General features: G+C 39.5%; 1 protein-coding gene across 2 annotated transcripts; it reads right to left on the reverse strand.

Annotated features, from left to right (window-relative positions):
• Nucleotides 1–25: 25 nt before the first annotated feature.
• On the reverse strand, nucleotides 26–15,611 carry LACTB (lactamase beta). Of its 2 annotated transcripts, XM_030317999.1 has the most exons (6): nucleotides 14,549–15,590; nucleotides 14,049–14,115; nucleotides 11,628–11,818; nucleotides 10,984–11,335; nucleotides 9,625–9,790; nucleotides 26–643 (listed from the first exon to the last, which is right to left on the reverse strand). In XM_030317999.1, the coding sequence occupies exons 1-6, from the start codon at nucleotides 14,909–14,911 to the stop codon at nucleotides 112–114; spliced, it is 1,671 nt and encodes a 556-aa protein (XP_030173859.1). In that variant the 5' UTR covers nucleotides 14,912–15,590; the 3' UTR covers nucleotides 26–111. The 2 variants fall into 2 exon arrangements, with proteins under 2 accessions (XP_030173859.1, XP_030173861.1); XM_030318001.1 differs by lacking the exon at nucleotides 26–643 and having other exon boundaries at nucleotides 9,654–9,786; nucleotides 14,549–15,611.
• Nucleotides 15,612–15,982: the final 371 nt, after the last annotated feature.

A 15,982-nucleotide genomic window follows, 5' to 3' on the forward strand; every position in this document is an offset into this window, starting at 1 on the left:
ATTCAATTATACTCTATTACAAATCTATTTTTAAAAAACCTCATGTATTTTGGGATTCATGTTTCCAAAGACGACAACAAGAATAAAACAGCTCATTTTGTACCTGTGATGTTAAGATATGTCAGATCTGTCCTTATCAAATTCTAGAGCAATCTTTAAAGCAGTGCTGTTGAGGCCAACCGATTGCATGTTACATATGATAGAAACAACTATTCCTCTTGGGGGAACCTTGTTATTTATAGCTTCCGCATCCAGTTCTTCAGGAAGGACCAGCAGGACACTGCTGGCACCCACCGCACCTCCAGTATGTGAGGCATAATGCCGTTGCTTCCTACAAGAACCATATGTTTGCTTCTTTTCCACGACACCCCATGCCATCGCATATTTACCCTCTTTATCCCAAGACATCTCTGTGTTAGGGACTGGTGTCCAAATCATAACCATCGTTTCTGGTTTGAGATATCCAGGTAAAAGATTTTCATGTGAGTTCTTAAACAGCCCGACTTGGTAACCATACAGCATTGCATTCCCAAATTTCAGAAGGTCACCCACTGTAGACAGAAATCCACCACCAGCCCATTTATAGGAGTTATCCACGTAAGGTGTGTTGACAAGACGTCTCTTTTTATTGTAAACGTAAAATCTAAAATGAAATAAGAATGGTCATTAAAAATTTAATAGTCTACTACTGACTTTACATATGAAAATGAATAGGAAAATATGTACATGAGACAGAATGTGTTTTCATGGAGCGATCATTCTCATATCATTGATTTTCAGTATGATTCAGATTCTGATAAAAACATAAATAATTGAGTAATTAAAGCATAGAATGTGTGTTTTTTTTTTCCCCCTATTGGCATGGCTTGCCCATTCTGAGTGTATTATACTTTTAATACTGGTAAAAATGTACTGATTGTTATACATGATACATTTACCCTGTGCATATGCAAAAACACTTCTTGTTTGGTAGATATTCCCAGTCCTTGGGGTCAATGAATCATGTGCCACATGTAACTTTTATAACTACAAGTGTATACATTGGGATATTTAAGAATAAAATTAATATTTGTAAGGAGACTACATCTCCTGGTTAAAAATGCCATGGGAATACTATGTGTAGCGATGTCACATGGTACTTTCTTGGTGTAGTGAGAGAAAGTGGAGTTTGCAAACCTGTTTGAATCCCAACTCACCCTTCCTAGCTAGTGAAATATGCTTATTTTATTTGACTAACACTTACACAGCTCTTATTTTGTGCCAGGCATTGTTCTAAGAACTATGTAAGTATGAACTAATGACAGTTGGAGGTAGGTACCACTATAATTTCTATTTTACAGATAGAAAACTGAGGCACAGACGGTATAAACTAACTGGTCCCAGGTCACAAAGCTTGTAAGTGGCAGAGTTGGATTCAAACCCAGGCTGTCTGTTGCCTCTCTGCTTCAGCATCCTAATCTGTGAAGTGGTGACAAAAATACCTGCTTTGCAGAGTTAGGAATGCGTGCCTGAATCCCTTTACACATTTCTGGTAGCTACCTAATAAACGTTAGCTTTCATTTACTCACACACTCAACAATTACTGGTGGAGCACTTACTATGCATGTGGCGCTGCTTAGATGCTGGAATGAAATGTTAAACAAAAGAGACCAAGCGCCTGACCTCATGAGCTTTCTACTCTAATAGGAGGAGACTGCACCATCCATATTAGGTAAATGGAATGAAATCACACAATAATTAGACATAAAATGAAACGTGGTTCAGGAGAATCCGTTCTTTCAAGATGCATAACAAAATGTGCTCTCAGGTTTGCAGTGTGCTGTCCATCTGTGATGACCATCTTCTTCCCACCTTGGCTATTCCTAACACTGTCAGACTCAAGCTCACCATTACTTTCAGCTGCTTTATCGGCAAGGTCTCAAACTCGGGAATTTCTTCCTGGGACTGTGATTTCCAGTCCTGCCAAACTCTCCAACTGAACCTGCTCTCTGCCCTCATTGTGACTATTCCCCCTGGACTCCCACCTATTCCCTCTGGACTCTTCCGCATCTCCCCAGGTCTTGGAATTCCTCTTGATCTCACCTGACTTTCTGTTTTAGCCTGAACTACTGTTTCAGCTGTGGTCTTACTAGCACCTTTGGGTTCCTCACTCACCAATCCGCCAATCCTGAATAAATTTAGGCACCCCTTTCTTTGGATCCTTATCTGCCAAGAAAGGCTGCAGATACTCACACAACAAAGCTGACTGGTCTCAAGTCATACTCTTGCTAAGGGTTGTCACTACTGTTACCAAATCTCCTTCTTTTCCTGGTTATTATCTGGTATGTTCTTCACAAGAGCTACTTCCAATCTCTTCCACCCTTGGTCATCCACCCCTGGCCAGTGAGCAGACAACTATATCCTTTGTTTTACTGAGAAAATTCCAGCCTACTCTAGGTGCTTTAGATGGCCTCAAACTGCCATTTTTATCTTAAAGTGCATTTACATTATCACGCATTATTGTCTCCTTTCCGGTCACTTATGAAAATGTCCTATTATTTTTAAGACTAATTCTACTACCTGCATCTCTGACTGCCTTTTTGCCTCTACACCCTTGCTCCACCAGTTCTACTTCCGAGATCATTTTATCTCCTTGCAGTCTATTCTCCATGCAGAAGCCTGAGACTGTGTCTCCCTCCCCCTTCTTCCATCCATTTGAAACCTTCCAATGGTTACCACTTTGAGGACAAAACCCAAGTTTATTATGATGGACTACAACACAATTGATGGTCCTCAACAGAGGCAGTACTAAGTCCTTAAGGGAAATTTTTGGAGGCATTTGTTTAGGTGGCACAATTATTAGAGGGCTCTGACATTTAGTGGATAAAGGCTCAAGCGTCCTAAACTTCTTATGATGTATGGAAAAGCCCCACAAAGTGGTATTCTCCCATACCGTGTAAGACCTTCCACTATCCCACCAGATACTCATGGAAGTAAAAAATCTATTTATAGTGGGCTGAGCCTCAAACCTCTCCATTTGGTACATAAACACAAAGTACTTTTTGCACGTTTTTATTCTACAATGCCTTTTTCTTGAAAGTAACTATTGTGAAAACTGAAGAAAGACTGCACTTTATTTTGCTCAAACCTTTAGCCAGAGGCGGCCAACAAAGGCATGAGTTGAAGCACCAATACAATATACCTGTGGTGGTCTGCATTTACAGTTACATTTACGATGCTTTTATGTATTAACTTGCATCTGACTTCATCATGTCTTCTAATGTTCTGAATAAACAAACATGTTGAAATATCTACTATGTATTATAAATTACATTTCTTTCATTTCTTCTTTATTTAATGTTTATTTATTTTGGGAGAGAGGGTGACTGAGTGCGAGCAGAGGAGGGGCAGAGGGAGAGGGAGACACAGAATCTGAAGCAGGCTCCAGGCTCTGAGCTGTCAGCACAGAGCCTGGCATGGGGCTCGAGCTCACAAATCGTGAGATGATGACCTGAGCTGAAGTCGGATGCTCAACTGACTGAGCCACCCAAGTGCCCCTCTTCTTTTATTTTAGAGTAGTGAGTATAGGTTATATGATCTACAACTTTCATTTCAGGATATTAAAAGAAGTATTATAAAATATTTGTGAAATTAAGGGGCAGAGGGTCTAATGGCATTGAGACTCACCATCCAATAAGATTTTGTCCCTCCTTCTTTGATCTCATCACTTAGAACATCTTCTGTTGCTTCTTTTGTGTCAGACTTATTTCTGTATTTGCAACAAGGCAATTTAACCTTCCTTATCAGTCATGTCTAAAACCAATGTATTTTAAATAGATCCCCTACCTCTCTCCATGTTACTCTTTATCCCATGTTCTCTTTTATTTTCTTCCTATCAGTATCTGAAATTCTTAGCCTGTTTGTCTTTTTCCCATAAAAGCAGGAACCTTACCTATCTTGCCCCTTGATGATTCCCCTATCTAGAACAGTATTTGCCATCCAGTGAGTGCTCATTAAACGTGTTCAATATAGAGTGGCTAAGTCGGTTAAGTGTCTGACTTCAGCTCAGGTCATGATCTCACCATTCATGACTTCAAGCCCTGTGTCGGGCTCTGTGCTGACAGCTCAATGCCAGGAGCCTGCTTCGGATTCTGTGTCTCCCTCTCTTTGCCCCTCCCTTGCTCATGCCTCTGTCTCTGTCTCTCTCAAAAAAAAGTAAATAAACATTAAAAAAAAAGTTTTCAATACATGAAAACATCACTTGTTGGCCAAATATTTAATGGAGACACCTTGGAAGGCACTGGAGAGACAGGTTAAACCATACACCGGCTGCTTTCAAGGTGCTAAGAGTCTTGTTGGATAGTTAAATTACAAAGCACTATATGAATCACCTGGGGATTTTGTTAAAATGCAGATTCTTCAGTGGGTCTGGGGAGGGGGTAACATTCTGCAATTATAACAAGCTCTCAGGTGATGCCAATATTGCTGGATCCTGGACCACACTCTGAGAAACAGGTAGTGGGGTGATTAGCAAGATGGATGTGAGGACTCCTGAGCACTAGTGAGAATGAGCCTTGTTGAAATGGCCGATTACAGAGGCCAGGCTGGGGAACAAAGTCGTTCTTTTGGCTGAGGCAGAGAGTTTGAGGGGATGAGTGGCAGAAGGTGATGCTGGAAGACAAGACATGGGCCAGGGGACAGGTCACAAAGAACTTTCTATGTCATGCTAGGAGCCTTGACTCCTTCACTTTAGTTCACAAAATGCTCTGGTTTTCTGTATCCTAAGGGGGGAGAAAGCCTTTTATCTTTTTATCCTCATTACAGCTTCCAGTTGTCAGTCCTTTCTCTCTTCTCATTTACTTCCCAACTACACAGAGCAGCCCATACCTTCTGTTTCCACGCACTCACCCTCTCTAGTCATTCAACTCCTTAAAACCTGGCTTCTGGTCTTTAGTCACTCAACAGCTCTCTTGTGGGTTTTCAAGGTTCTCCTAATTCCCTCATCCAGGCTGTATCCTATTTGCCCCCGAAGCACTGTTAACCAGATTCTCCTCCAGACTCCCCCTCGGGCCAGTCTGCTCTCCGCTTCTAGATCTCAATCCCGATTCCCTACATCTCCTTCAATCACCGTGGCCCCGCTTTCCCAAGTCTTCTACAGAGATAACTATAAATCTCCATCAGTTCCACAGCCCCTGTTGCAAATTACAATCAGATTTTCTACTAGCATTAATAATTCTCAAATCTGGTTTTGGGGAAAGGCAGGAAAGTTGTTTATCAGAATCACCTGTGGGCCTCCCCTCTCTCAAAATTGTACCCTTCCCTCAAAATTCATAACTTTGGAGGGAATGTGGGCATATATAATTTGAAAAATCACTCCTTTCTTCCTTCCTTCAAGAATCTTATATGTCCCCTAAAAGTCTGAGGCATAACACTGGGAGAAGCAGGGGTGGCCAAAGGTATGTGCTTTGAAGATAGGGGGGGAAAAAGCCTACAGAGAATCTTAATATGCTCTCTTGAGAACCAATGACTTGATATGTGTGTGGTCTTCTCATTTCTCATAATGAACATGTCCAAAATTAAATTAATCTCTTCCAATTTAAGAGATTAAATTAATCTCTTCTCATATTTCTCATCTCCATTAAAACTCTGGTTGACTCTCTTGCCCTCAACTCTCACATCCATCAAGATGCTAAATTCTATGATTCAACTTCTGCTTTGTGACTTACCCTTTTCCCTTCCTTCATTCCTATGGCTTCTCCCATATTTTAGGGCCTCCTTACTTTCTTCCTGAACTCTGATTACACTTCTAAGTCCAGCCAGTGAAATCGAAATGAAACCACATAATAGAAATACATTTTCTCATTGAGTAATGTATGTTTTACAGTGAACTCCAAATTTGTAAACTAGGGGAGAACTACCAGTATATTTTGGCTGATAATCAGCTGTGAGTAACTTTCTTTTAAAAGTAAAGCATTCCAAACTGCTTATATCAAAGCTCGAAATTAGTACTCCTCAGGCATTCCTCTTTTAAAATATAAAAATATGGAGAATTTCAGACTCCAATCAAGAATTCCAAACTTTAAATAAACAAATTCTAGGCTTTAATCTCTTGATTCCTTTTCACAGAGAACAAGTTAATGACTTTTCGTGAAAATAATTTTGTTCAGCTAAAAGATGTTTACCATTTCAAATTCTTAAGGAATTTCTGCTCTAAAAAGAATGGAATATAGACACAAGTTCTTGAGTAAGTTACTGAGACATCTTTGTAACTGAGTAACTGATGGAATAATGCCAGATGACAAACAGCCTCTTCCTACTTATTTAAGAATCTCTAGATTCTGCACAACAGCATTATATAACTATAGAAATCTATATCAACTTAGAAATTGAAAATATTTTTATTTTTACAAGCTTCTTAAATCCCTTTAGAAATCAATATGCACCAGTTCATGTTATATTGTTATGAGAAGTTTAAAAACCCACAGAATTTACAATGCATATTATAAAAACCAATCCCACACTTTGACATTTAGCATTAACATTTGGATTGAACCTATTACTTGAGAGCCTATCAGCTAATGGCACAGAAAAGAGCTACCTAAGTAACAATGCTTAATTATGGAAGATACTGTAGCAAACAAAGCTAATAAGTAATAGTCATAAAGATAATAACTGGAGGTACAGACCATATCTACACTGTCAAACTATAGCAAACACTTTGGAAAGCATCCATTGTATTAGCTTTCGGTCCCATCCAATTATAAAAGAGATTTTTGTTGCCAACTATTATGCCAAACTCAGAAAATATGAACAGAGTCTAAAAACAAACTAATGAAAATAAACATCTTAAAAAAAAAAAAAAAGGGGCGGAGCACCTGGGTGGCTCAGTGGGTTAAGCATCTAATTTTGGCTCAGGTCATGATCTCACAGTCTGTGAATTCAAGCCCCATGTAGGGCTCTGTGCTGACAGCTCAGAGCCCGAAGCCTGTTTAAGATTCTGTTTGTCTCTCTCTCTCCCTCAAAAATAAATAAACATTAAAAAAATTTTTTCATATTCTTTAAAAAAATAAAATGAAAATAAGCTAATGCACTGACTAGGGATTCCCCTATCAATAAACTGAGTGTCTTTCAGTACAAGAATATTCAGTCCACTCCCCCCATGGGCATTTGCTTAAAGGGTTATTTAGTTTACTTGCCTATACAGAATATACTTGTTATACAGAATTAATATATCTATTTGTGTATACTAAGTCAATGTTCCTCATCTTCCATTTAAGAAAATCCCAGTTTTATTCAAGACATCAATGTATCCAGCTAAAAACTAATTTCTCTGCATCTCTTACAGCTAAGTGTGGCCTGTTGCTAAAATTGTGGCCAAAGAAATATAAGTAGTATTTTGGGATGGGATTCCAGGGAAATACCCTAAACAGGTGACAGACACTGGGAGGTATTATTTTAAACACACAGATATACACACAGAGAAGTGATAAAGATGATATGTATTTACTCTTGGGTTATAATAACTCTAACAAGCCTGTTATGATAATATAAATATGCTTAAATTTATGATTATGATCAAGGAATCAGGAGACTAACAAAGCAGTGAACTTGTTTAACATAAACAAATAGAAACATATGCATTTACTAAGTTTTACTTTAAGATTTTTTTGTCTTTAAAAAACCGTATCTCTGAAATTTCCTTATACTCCCTGAACTCACTTAAAAAGCTAGTGCTTTTAAGCTCTTTTAAAATAATTATTACCAAAAAAATAATCAGAGTTGAGTTTTAGAGGCCCAAATAGATACTGTAGTAAGTAAAACAAAAGCAAAGCAAACAGACAGACCATTTTCATAGGTAACAATATTCCCTTCTTCTAGTGCCCTTTTTCAGCAGCCCATTTAATAGAACTAAAATGAATCAACTACCCCTTTAGTTCCACTGGGTACTATCAAAATCTAACAAATCAGAGCTGACAGGAGCCTTAACAAAAGGAATGGAAACCCATGGCCTTTTCTTTTCTTTCTTTTTTTAAGAATGGGAGATAAGCTGAAATTAACTCAGCATCATATGCCATATTTTGATTTTCGTGCAAGTCACGAACAGCAAATAACTGCCCTGCAGTCTGTACCTTCATAGAGTCTTCATTTTCGGTTTAGAAAAGAAGCTCAATGATTACACCTAATGTTCTCTCCCCCTTACATATAAGTATAAGCATTATCAAATGCCTAGATCTAAAACAAAATAAGGTCATGCATCTATGCCATCTTTACTAGAGAATCATTTTAGATTCAATTGACAAACTCTGGCATTTTCTTATGCTTTCCAGGAGAATGTAATGTGGGATCTAAAAATAATAAACACTAATTGTTTGAAGAGGTTGAGAACCATAGGCCATTTTAAAATTAAAATTCATTGTTTGCTGCTAACCTAATTTCTTTTAGATCCAAAAAAACCTCTTTTAGGCTGATTTGCAATGTACATTTAATCCTTTTCAATAAACTGGTAATTTTAAAATGGCAATTTAACTAACTATAACAGAAGACTGAACAAAACCAATAAAGGGATAAGAAGATAAAGCTAAAATAATCCCACTATGAAAGTACCATTAAGCCATTTGCAAAGCATGAACTAAGAAAAATATACAAAATAAAAGTAACAGTTGCTTTGTTAAATGTGTTACCTTTCTAACAAACCAAATAGTAATGAGTGAAATGCAAAAGCAAACTCATCATAGTCATTAGTCTCAAAAATTCTCTCCCAATACCCCTTTTACAAATCACTAGTAAAAATTATGATAAAATTTTAGTTTGATACATTTCAATTAAATAACTCAAACTTCTACAGGGGACAAACCTATCAGTGCCACCTCAAAAAGCAATTAAGTCACCATCACCAACAATGGGATGGACTGACCTCATGTGACTTCTGAGACACATGACAACTAAATGTAATGTATGAACCTAGACTAGATCCTGAACCAGAAAATAATTTTTTTTCCTTTTCTTTTGCTATAAAGGACATTACTGGAAGAAATGGCAAAATTTGAATAAGGTCTGTAGATCTGATAGAAGTATTGGGTTGATATTCATTTCCTGAATGTCCCTATTTTTAGAAAATATATATTTAAGTATTTACGGGTAAAGGGGCACCATGTCTGCAACTTATTTCCAAATGGTTGAGAAAAAAAGAATGAATAAAGCAAATGTGGTAAAAAGACAACATTTGGGGAATCCAGGTGAAAGGTATATGGGAATTCTTTGTACTTCATCTTGTAACTTTTCTATTAAGTATTAAATCATTTCAAAATTGAAAAACCATTAAAAATAATAAAAGGTAAAGTATTAGCTACAACATAAGAAAAGAGATGATGGAAGAGCATATTATAGATGCCCATGATAGGTGCAATTTTGGTTCAATTAATAATGAGTTGAAATTATTATTGCTGTCTTTCATCTGAGGAACTTGGGGTACTTTGCAAATACATTCAATTTCTCTTACTTTATAGATGGAAAAACAGACATGCGGAAAAGCTCTAAAATGTGGCACATGTGATTTTGGAACGGAGACAAGGAAAGTCTGACTTTTAATGAACAACACAGCATTAAGATGTGATACAGCTAGACGCACCAGACGGTATCATTTACCTTGCTCTATTGTAAATCACTGGCTCATTTTCTTCCTGCACAGTTGTCAGCATATCCAAGTCATGGAATATTTTCTGCATATAGTCCAAATATTTATATCCTGAAGCTCTTTCTACTATGGCTGCCAGTAGGGTATAGCCAAAAGTTGAATACAAAAACTGACTACCTTGAGACATCATTGCAAGGGGGAGGGAAGAAAAGAAAATGCTTCATTATTATTTACAATCATAAAACGTTTCCCACTGAAAGCTGGCATACCTTTACAACTGGAATATTTTACTTCAGCATTTAGAAAAAGATAATGGGTGATATGTTAATAAATTTTGTCAACTTTGCAATGGCCCTGCTTACTCCATGATTCAATGAAGATCAGAATACTTAAAATTTCACATGAATCTACTCCTTCTGCGATAATGAATAAGCAAACTTATCCTTCCTCAAAATTAAATTAAAATCCTTCAAACTGGTAACAAAACAGGAAGGGGAAGAAAAGCAAATTTGGTTTCTTGAGTTAACGGTCTTGTTCTTAGTATATCTAATACTCATTGTTTAAGGCATGAATTAGTTGTGTACTTTCTTATTTTAATAAAGTATATGTCGGTAGACTGTTTAAAATATACATTAAAATACAAATATATATTCAAATACAGATACATTTCAAATACATACCTTTATATCATTTGGGATTCTGGAAACACAGATTGTATGATCTGTGCTAATAATTGTAACCTGATTTTTTAAGACAAAATCCAGAATTCTATTCCTTTGTCCTTATTAATTATACCTATATAATATGTCTTCATGGTAGAAAACAACTTTTAAAATAGAAATGGAATAGAAGTACATAAGCTTATGGTAAATTCAAAGATATTAAGTGGTTTTGGTAGGCATCATACCAAAAAATATGTTTACAAAAATTTTTTGTAGTCAGCTTTTTGGGAAATAAAATTAAGTTGCTGAAAACTATTTTCTTTAAGGAGTGAAAGCAGAAAATAAGTGGAGCAATTTAAACACTAAATTAGACACTAAATACTGACATATTGGCAATATTTTATCATGCCCTCTTTGGTCCAGATTTTATTTGGAGAACATTATAACATTTCTCCCTAATTTTTCAAAAATCTCTTGATACAGAAAATCCACTAAATGACTGATAAGGCTAAATCTAAACAACTCGCTACCTGGAGGGTAGGCTGTGTCAAGAACTACAGACAAAAAGGCACACACTTGTCTAACAGTGAAACCCATGCCGCAATCATCAACCACATCCAGTGCTCTCGGGATGAGATCATCTTAGATTTTCTGAAAATTAATACTTCAATAATGATGACTTTGTTAAGAGAAGGAATTAACACTCACCAGGTTTAAAGAACAAAGGGTCATTTTTAAATAATCTTAGTGATTCAATTGAATTTTCAAACTTTTCTTTCAAATATAATTCGCCTTGTTCAAAATCATTCTTTTTCTTGCCAGGTTTTAAATTCCGGCCTTTGGCATCATTATCTTGCTCTATCTTAGCTTTAGCAAAGTCACTCTTTTCATTACTTTTGCCTCCTTTTTCTTTGAACTCTTTTTCTTGGTCAGATTCCATCGTCCCTTTCATCATCTTCGAGGCTTTGTAAGCTTTCTCTTCTTTCACCTTTTTCATGTCCTTTTCATAATGACGAATTCCACTTAAATGGGAGATCAACAATCTTGTTGTGACAGAAACCTAATTGTAAAAACATGGAAATTCAATTATAATATGAAACTGTATAATAAAAAGTTAGTAGCCTTAGAATAATGCCTCAGTACTGTTTTCCATTTTAAACTGCTGCTGGAAAAACATGTCATGTTCACATCTTCAGCCTTAAGTTTCAGAAAAATACACAATCACTTATCATCTGGATAAAAAAAAAAAACTTTAATCCATTAACAATCATTAAAAACAAACTGAAGAATCTTGTGAAACCTTTTAAACCATTTAACATGCTGTCAGTAAAATGAACTATGAGTTTCATCACCTTTTCACCTTCATATTCTTTTTCTGGGAATTCAGGAACATAATGTTGTACTGGAATATCAAGATCCAGTTTCCCAGCTTCCCACAATTTGGCAAGAGCAACCATGGTGAGGCTTTTGCTGATACTGGCAATTCTCATAACAGTCTCTGGCTTGCACGGTACTCGGTTCTCAACATCAGCATAACCTAAACCTTTAGAAAAAGAAAAGCAAAAAGTCACTATTAACAGGCTTCATGGTCAAAAGAATCTTCAGAAACTGAAGCAATACTATCTTAAAACATCCCATGTATTTATCTAAAGGAAAAGATATTCCACTTAAAAAAATTTTTTTTAACGTTTATTTTTTGAGAGAGAGAGACTGCGAGTGGGGGCGGAACAGAGAGAGGGAGACACAGAATCTGAAGCAGACTCCAGGCTCTGAGCTGTCAGCACAGAGCCTGACTCAGGGCTTGAACTCATGAACCTCAAGATCATGACCTGAGCCGAAGTAGGAGGCTCAACCGACTGAACCACCCAGCCACCCTGATACTACACTTTTATTAAAAAAGTCAACACTTAGGGATGAGAACCTCAGTAACACTGCCAACAGTAAGGCTAAGAATCTTCTAACTGAGCCAAAATTACAAACTGTGCACGATAGCAATTTTCTATCTGCTTCAGATACTAATTATTCTTAGTTTATCTCAACAATTCAGTTATTCCACATTTCACATAAGTTATTCTATATTCTTTAAAGAAAACATCTTTGTTCTCAGATCATATTTATTTTTGATTCTTGAGTTTCCACTAAATTCCTTAAAATAACCACGGAGGAAAAGTAAACGTGAGGGGCACCTGGGTGGCTCAGTGGGTTAAGCAACCAACTCTTGATTTTGGCTCAGGTCATGATCTCACAGTTTTCTGACTTTCCCTGCACCAGCAGCCCAGAGCCTGCTTGAGATTCTCCCTCTCTCTCTGCCCCTCCCCTGCTTGCAGTCAGTCTCTCTCAAAATAAATAAATAAACTTAAAAAAAAAAAAAGTAAACGTGAAAAGGTGTCCTGCAAACCCAATCTAGGTAACCATCAGTTTACCTCAGCTGCAAACCAGAAGAAAAAAGTCCTAGAGAAATTTTTAAGTTTGTTTTTATCTTCTGGAGGCTGAAAGTGTGAAAATCTAAGCGATAAGAACTGAAATCTGAAAAGAACAAAAAGGATACAATGATTGTTTTTAAATTTTAAATGTAGATTATGCTGAAAAATATTTACATAAAAATAAAGCCCCCACCCATAAAGCTGACATTTATATAATTTTTTATTATATTTTTTATAAAATTAGTATTCTGATTAGGCTGTAATTATACTTGGGAGAAGAATCATTTTTCTTTAAATTCAAAACCTTATTGTTCCCATCAACTTCTCTTAAAAATATTCATTCCTTTAGGGGCACCTGGGTGGCTCAGTGGATTGTGTCGGACTTTTGATTTTAGCTCAGGTCATGATCTCACGGTTCCTGAATTCAAGCCCCAGCACTGGGCTCTGCACTGACAGCATGAAGCCTGTTTGGGATTCTCTCTCTCTGTCTCTCTCTGCCCCTCCCAACTCACTCTCTCAAAAGTAAATAAACATTAAAAAAGCACTCAGCCCTTTATTTTTTAAAAAAATGTTTATTTATTTATTTTGAGAGAAATAGAAAGCAAGGGAGGGGCAGAGAGAGAAGGAGAGAGAGAAGAGAGAGAGAGAGAGAGAGGGAATCCCTCTGCACTGCCAGCACAGAGCCCATCAACCCGGAAATCATGACCTGAGCCAAAATAGGAATTAACTGACTGAGCCACCCAGTCGCCCCACAAGTACTCATTCCTTTAAATGATATCTGACACATTTCCCAAAAGTAGGGTTCTTAAAAACCTGGAATGACCAGTTGGACCAATTCGTGTGCAATGGGTAAAGTAAATCAAATTATAAAATATGCTTTGATAAAAGTATCATAAAATGATTAGAAATCTCTCTCCCAAAGTTTCTAGTTTTTGTTTGGAAAAACAAAAGTAATAAAGTAGACTGTAAAACTAAGAGTTATGCATACCCCTAGTTCTTAGTGCATTTTACAGAACAGGGGGCTCAATAAATTGTTAACTAAAATTTAACTAGCATTAAGTGTTATCTACAAATATGCTGGAGGTAACAGATTGTTCTATATACAACTTTCAGGACGGTAAATCTAGTCCTTAGACACAAGCCATCTTTATGACTTCAAGAGTCACGTTTAAAGTTTGCTATTTACAGAAGGCCCCATTCTTTATTCCGTTATAATTGTTTTCTCTACAACACGTATGGTCTTAGGAAAACTGAACATTTCATGGGATTCACTCCACGCGGTAAAACATCAAAACTTCATTCGCCAACTGGCACAAAACAAACCACTAAATAACATTTTTCTGAGCCCACCTTCTGACCAGACTTCTTTTCCATCTACAGAGACTCCAACCACTATGCCAGGGGCGCCCACCTCATCCTAAGAGCGAAGGGGAAAGAACAGACAGTTCAGACAGGCGGAAACACCTCGCACGCCAGCCAGCGACCACCTCTAGGGCCTTCCCGAGGCCCCGCCCTTGCCCCGCCCCTCCGCCCGGGCCCCGCCCACCCCGGCTCGGCCAAGCCCGGCGCTAACGGTGAGGGGCGTGCCTGGTCTGCACTGAGGGCGAAGGGGCGGTCCCCGAGGCGGGCGAGGTGACCTCCGCCCCCACTTGGGCAACCCCCAAGAACGTCTGACCGTGGCCGGGCGGCCGGGGAACGGGAAGTCCTTCTCGGAAGCCGACCGCAGGCATCCCACCGCCTGGGGAGGGGTCCGCTCGGGCCCGGGAGATGACCACCAAGACGCCCCATTCCGGGGTGACGCCGGTGGCGGGGCGCCGGGTTCTCGGCAGCCTACGCCCCCGTCTCCGCACCTTGATCCGGTGCAGCAGGTCGCGGCTGCTGTCGATGGCTCTGGCGAAGCGCCGGGTAGGGGGCAGCATCTGGGTCTGTGCAGACCACGGAGCGAAGGGCTGCTCCTGCGGCGGCAGCGGCTCCGCCTGGGGCGACGCCTCGGGGTCGGGGGCCCCTGGGGACTGCGTGGGGGCGGCGCCCCTCAGCCCGCCCGCCAGCTTCACCCCGAGCGCTAGCCCCAGCCCCAGCCCCAGCCCCCCGACCCAGCCGGGGCCGAGGGGCGGCAGGCCAGCGCGGTGGTGAGCCGCGCGCCGCCCGCGGCCCCAGGCCCAGCCTCCGGGGGTCGCGGCCCGGGCCGTCACGGCTGACAGGAGCCGGTACATGGCGTCCGCTGCGAGACCGAAGCCTCGTAGCTCGCGCAGGCGGGGCGGGCGGCAGAGGCGCGGGGAGGGGAGGGGACTGTATGGAAATGAGGAGGCGGTGACCGCGCGCAGACCTTAGCAGTCGACGCCGGATTCGGGAGCGCCGATAGCATCGAGCCTTTCCTCTTTTCCCTTTATCTCCTTGCCTGGTTTCTTTGTTGATGTTTCTTCTTTCCCCGCACCAGTTTTCTCTTCTCTGCCTCTCCTCAGATCAAGTGTCACCTCCTCAGGGAAGCCTTCCCAGTTGCCATCCCAGCGGAAGTACTCGCCACACGTTTTTGACCCCCTAGTGCTCACACCTCCTTAATAATACTTAACGCTTTCATCGAACTTACCTGATTGCTTACCAGACAGGCTATGACCTCTTTGGAGAGCTGTGACTTTTACTTTTGGATTCTCAGCGCTTGGAACAGCGCCACGTACACAGCAGCCACTCTGCAGGCATCTCCTTCCACCGCGTCCAACCCCCCAATTCTCTCTTGCCATGTCCTTTCTTTATGCCTCATTTCAGCTCCTTCCATTTACTTGAGTCCTTTTTAAAATCTACTTTTGGAGGTCCAGCGTTACATCACATCAAGCGTTAAGTTATATGCAGGCCCATATTAAAAACAATTTTTCTTTTTGCTGCAAACATTTAAACGTTTTTTTGCACTTGAAATAATTTACAATTAGCTATCATTTCTGACATCTGTAGATGATCAGAGATTACTGTGAAATAAGAAATCTAACATCAAATTGCTACAAAAGGGGCGCCTCGGTGGCTCAGTCGGTTAAGCCACCGACTTGGGCTTAAGTCATGATCTCGCCCTCTGTGGGTTCCAGTCCCACATGGGACTCTGTGCTGACAGCTCAGAGCCTGGAGCCTGCTTCGAATTCTGTGTCCCGCTCTCTCTCTGCCCCTCCCCTGCTCACACTCTCTCTGTCTCTGTCTCTGTCTCTCTCCCTCTCAAAAATAAATAAACATTAAAACATTTTTTAATTGCTACATGTAAAAGGTGTATAATTATTGCTGAACAAGTAATGGCGATGTTA

This window comes from Lynx canadensis, chromosome B3 (assembly GCF_007474595.2).
Source record: "Lynx canadensis isolate LIC74 chromosome B3, mLynCan4.pri.v2, whole genome shotgun sequence".
NCBI lineage: Eukaryota > Metazoa > Chordata > Mammalia > Carnivora > Felidae > Lynx > Lynx canadensis.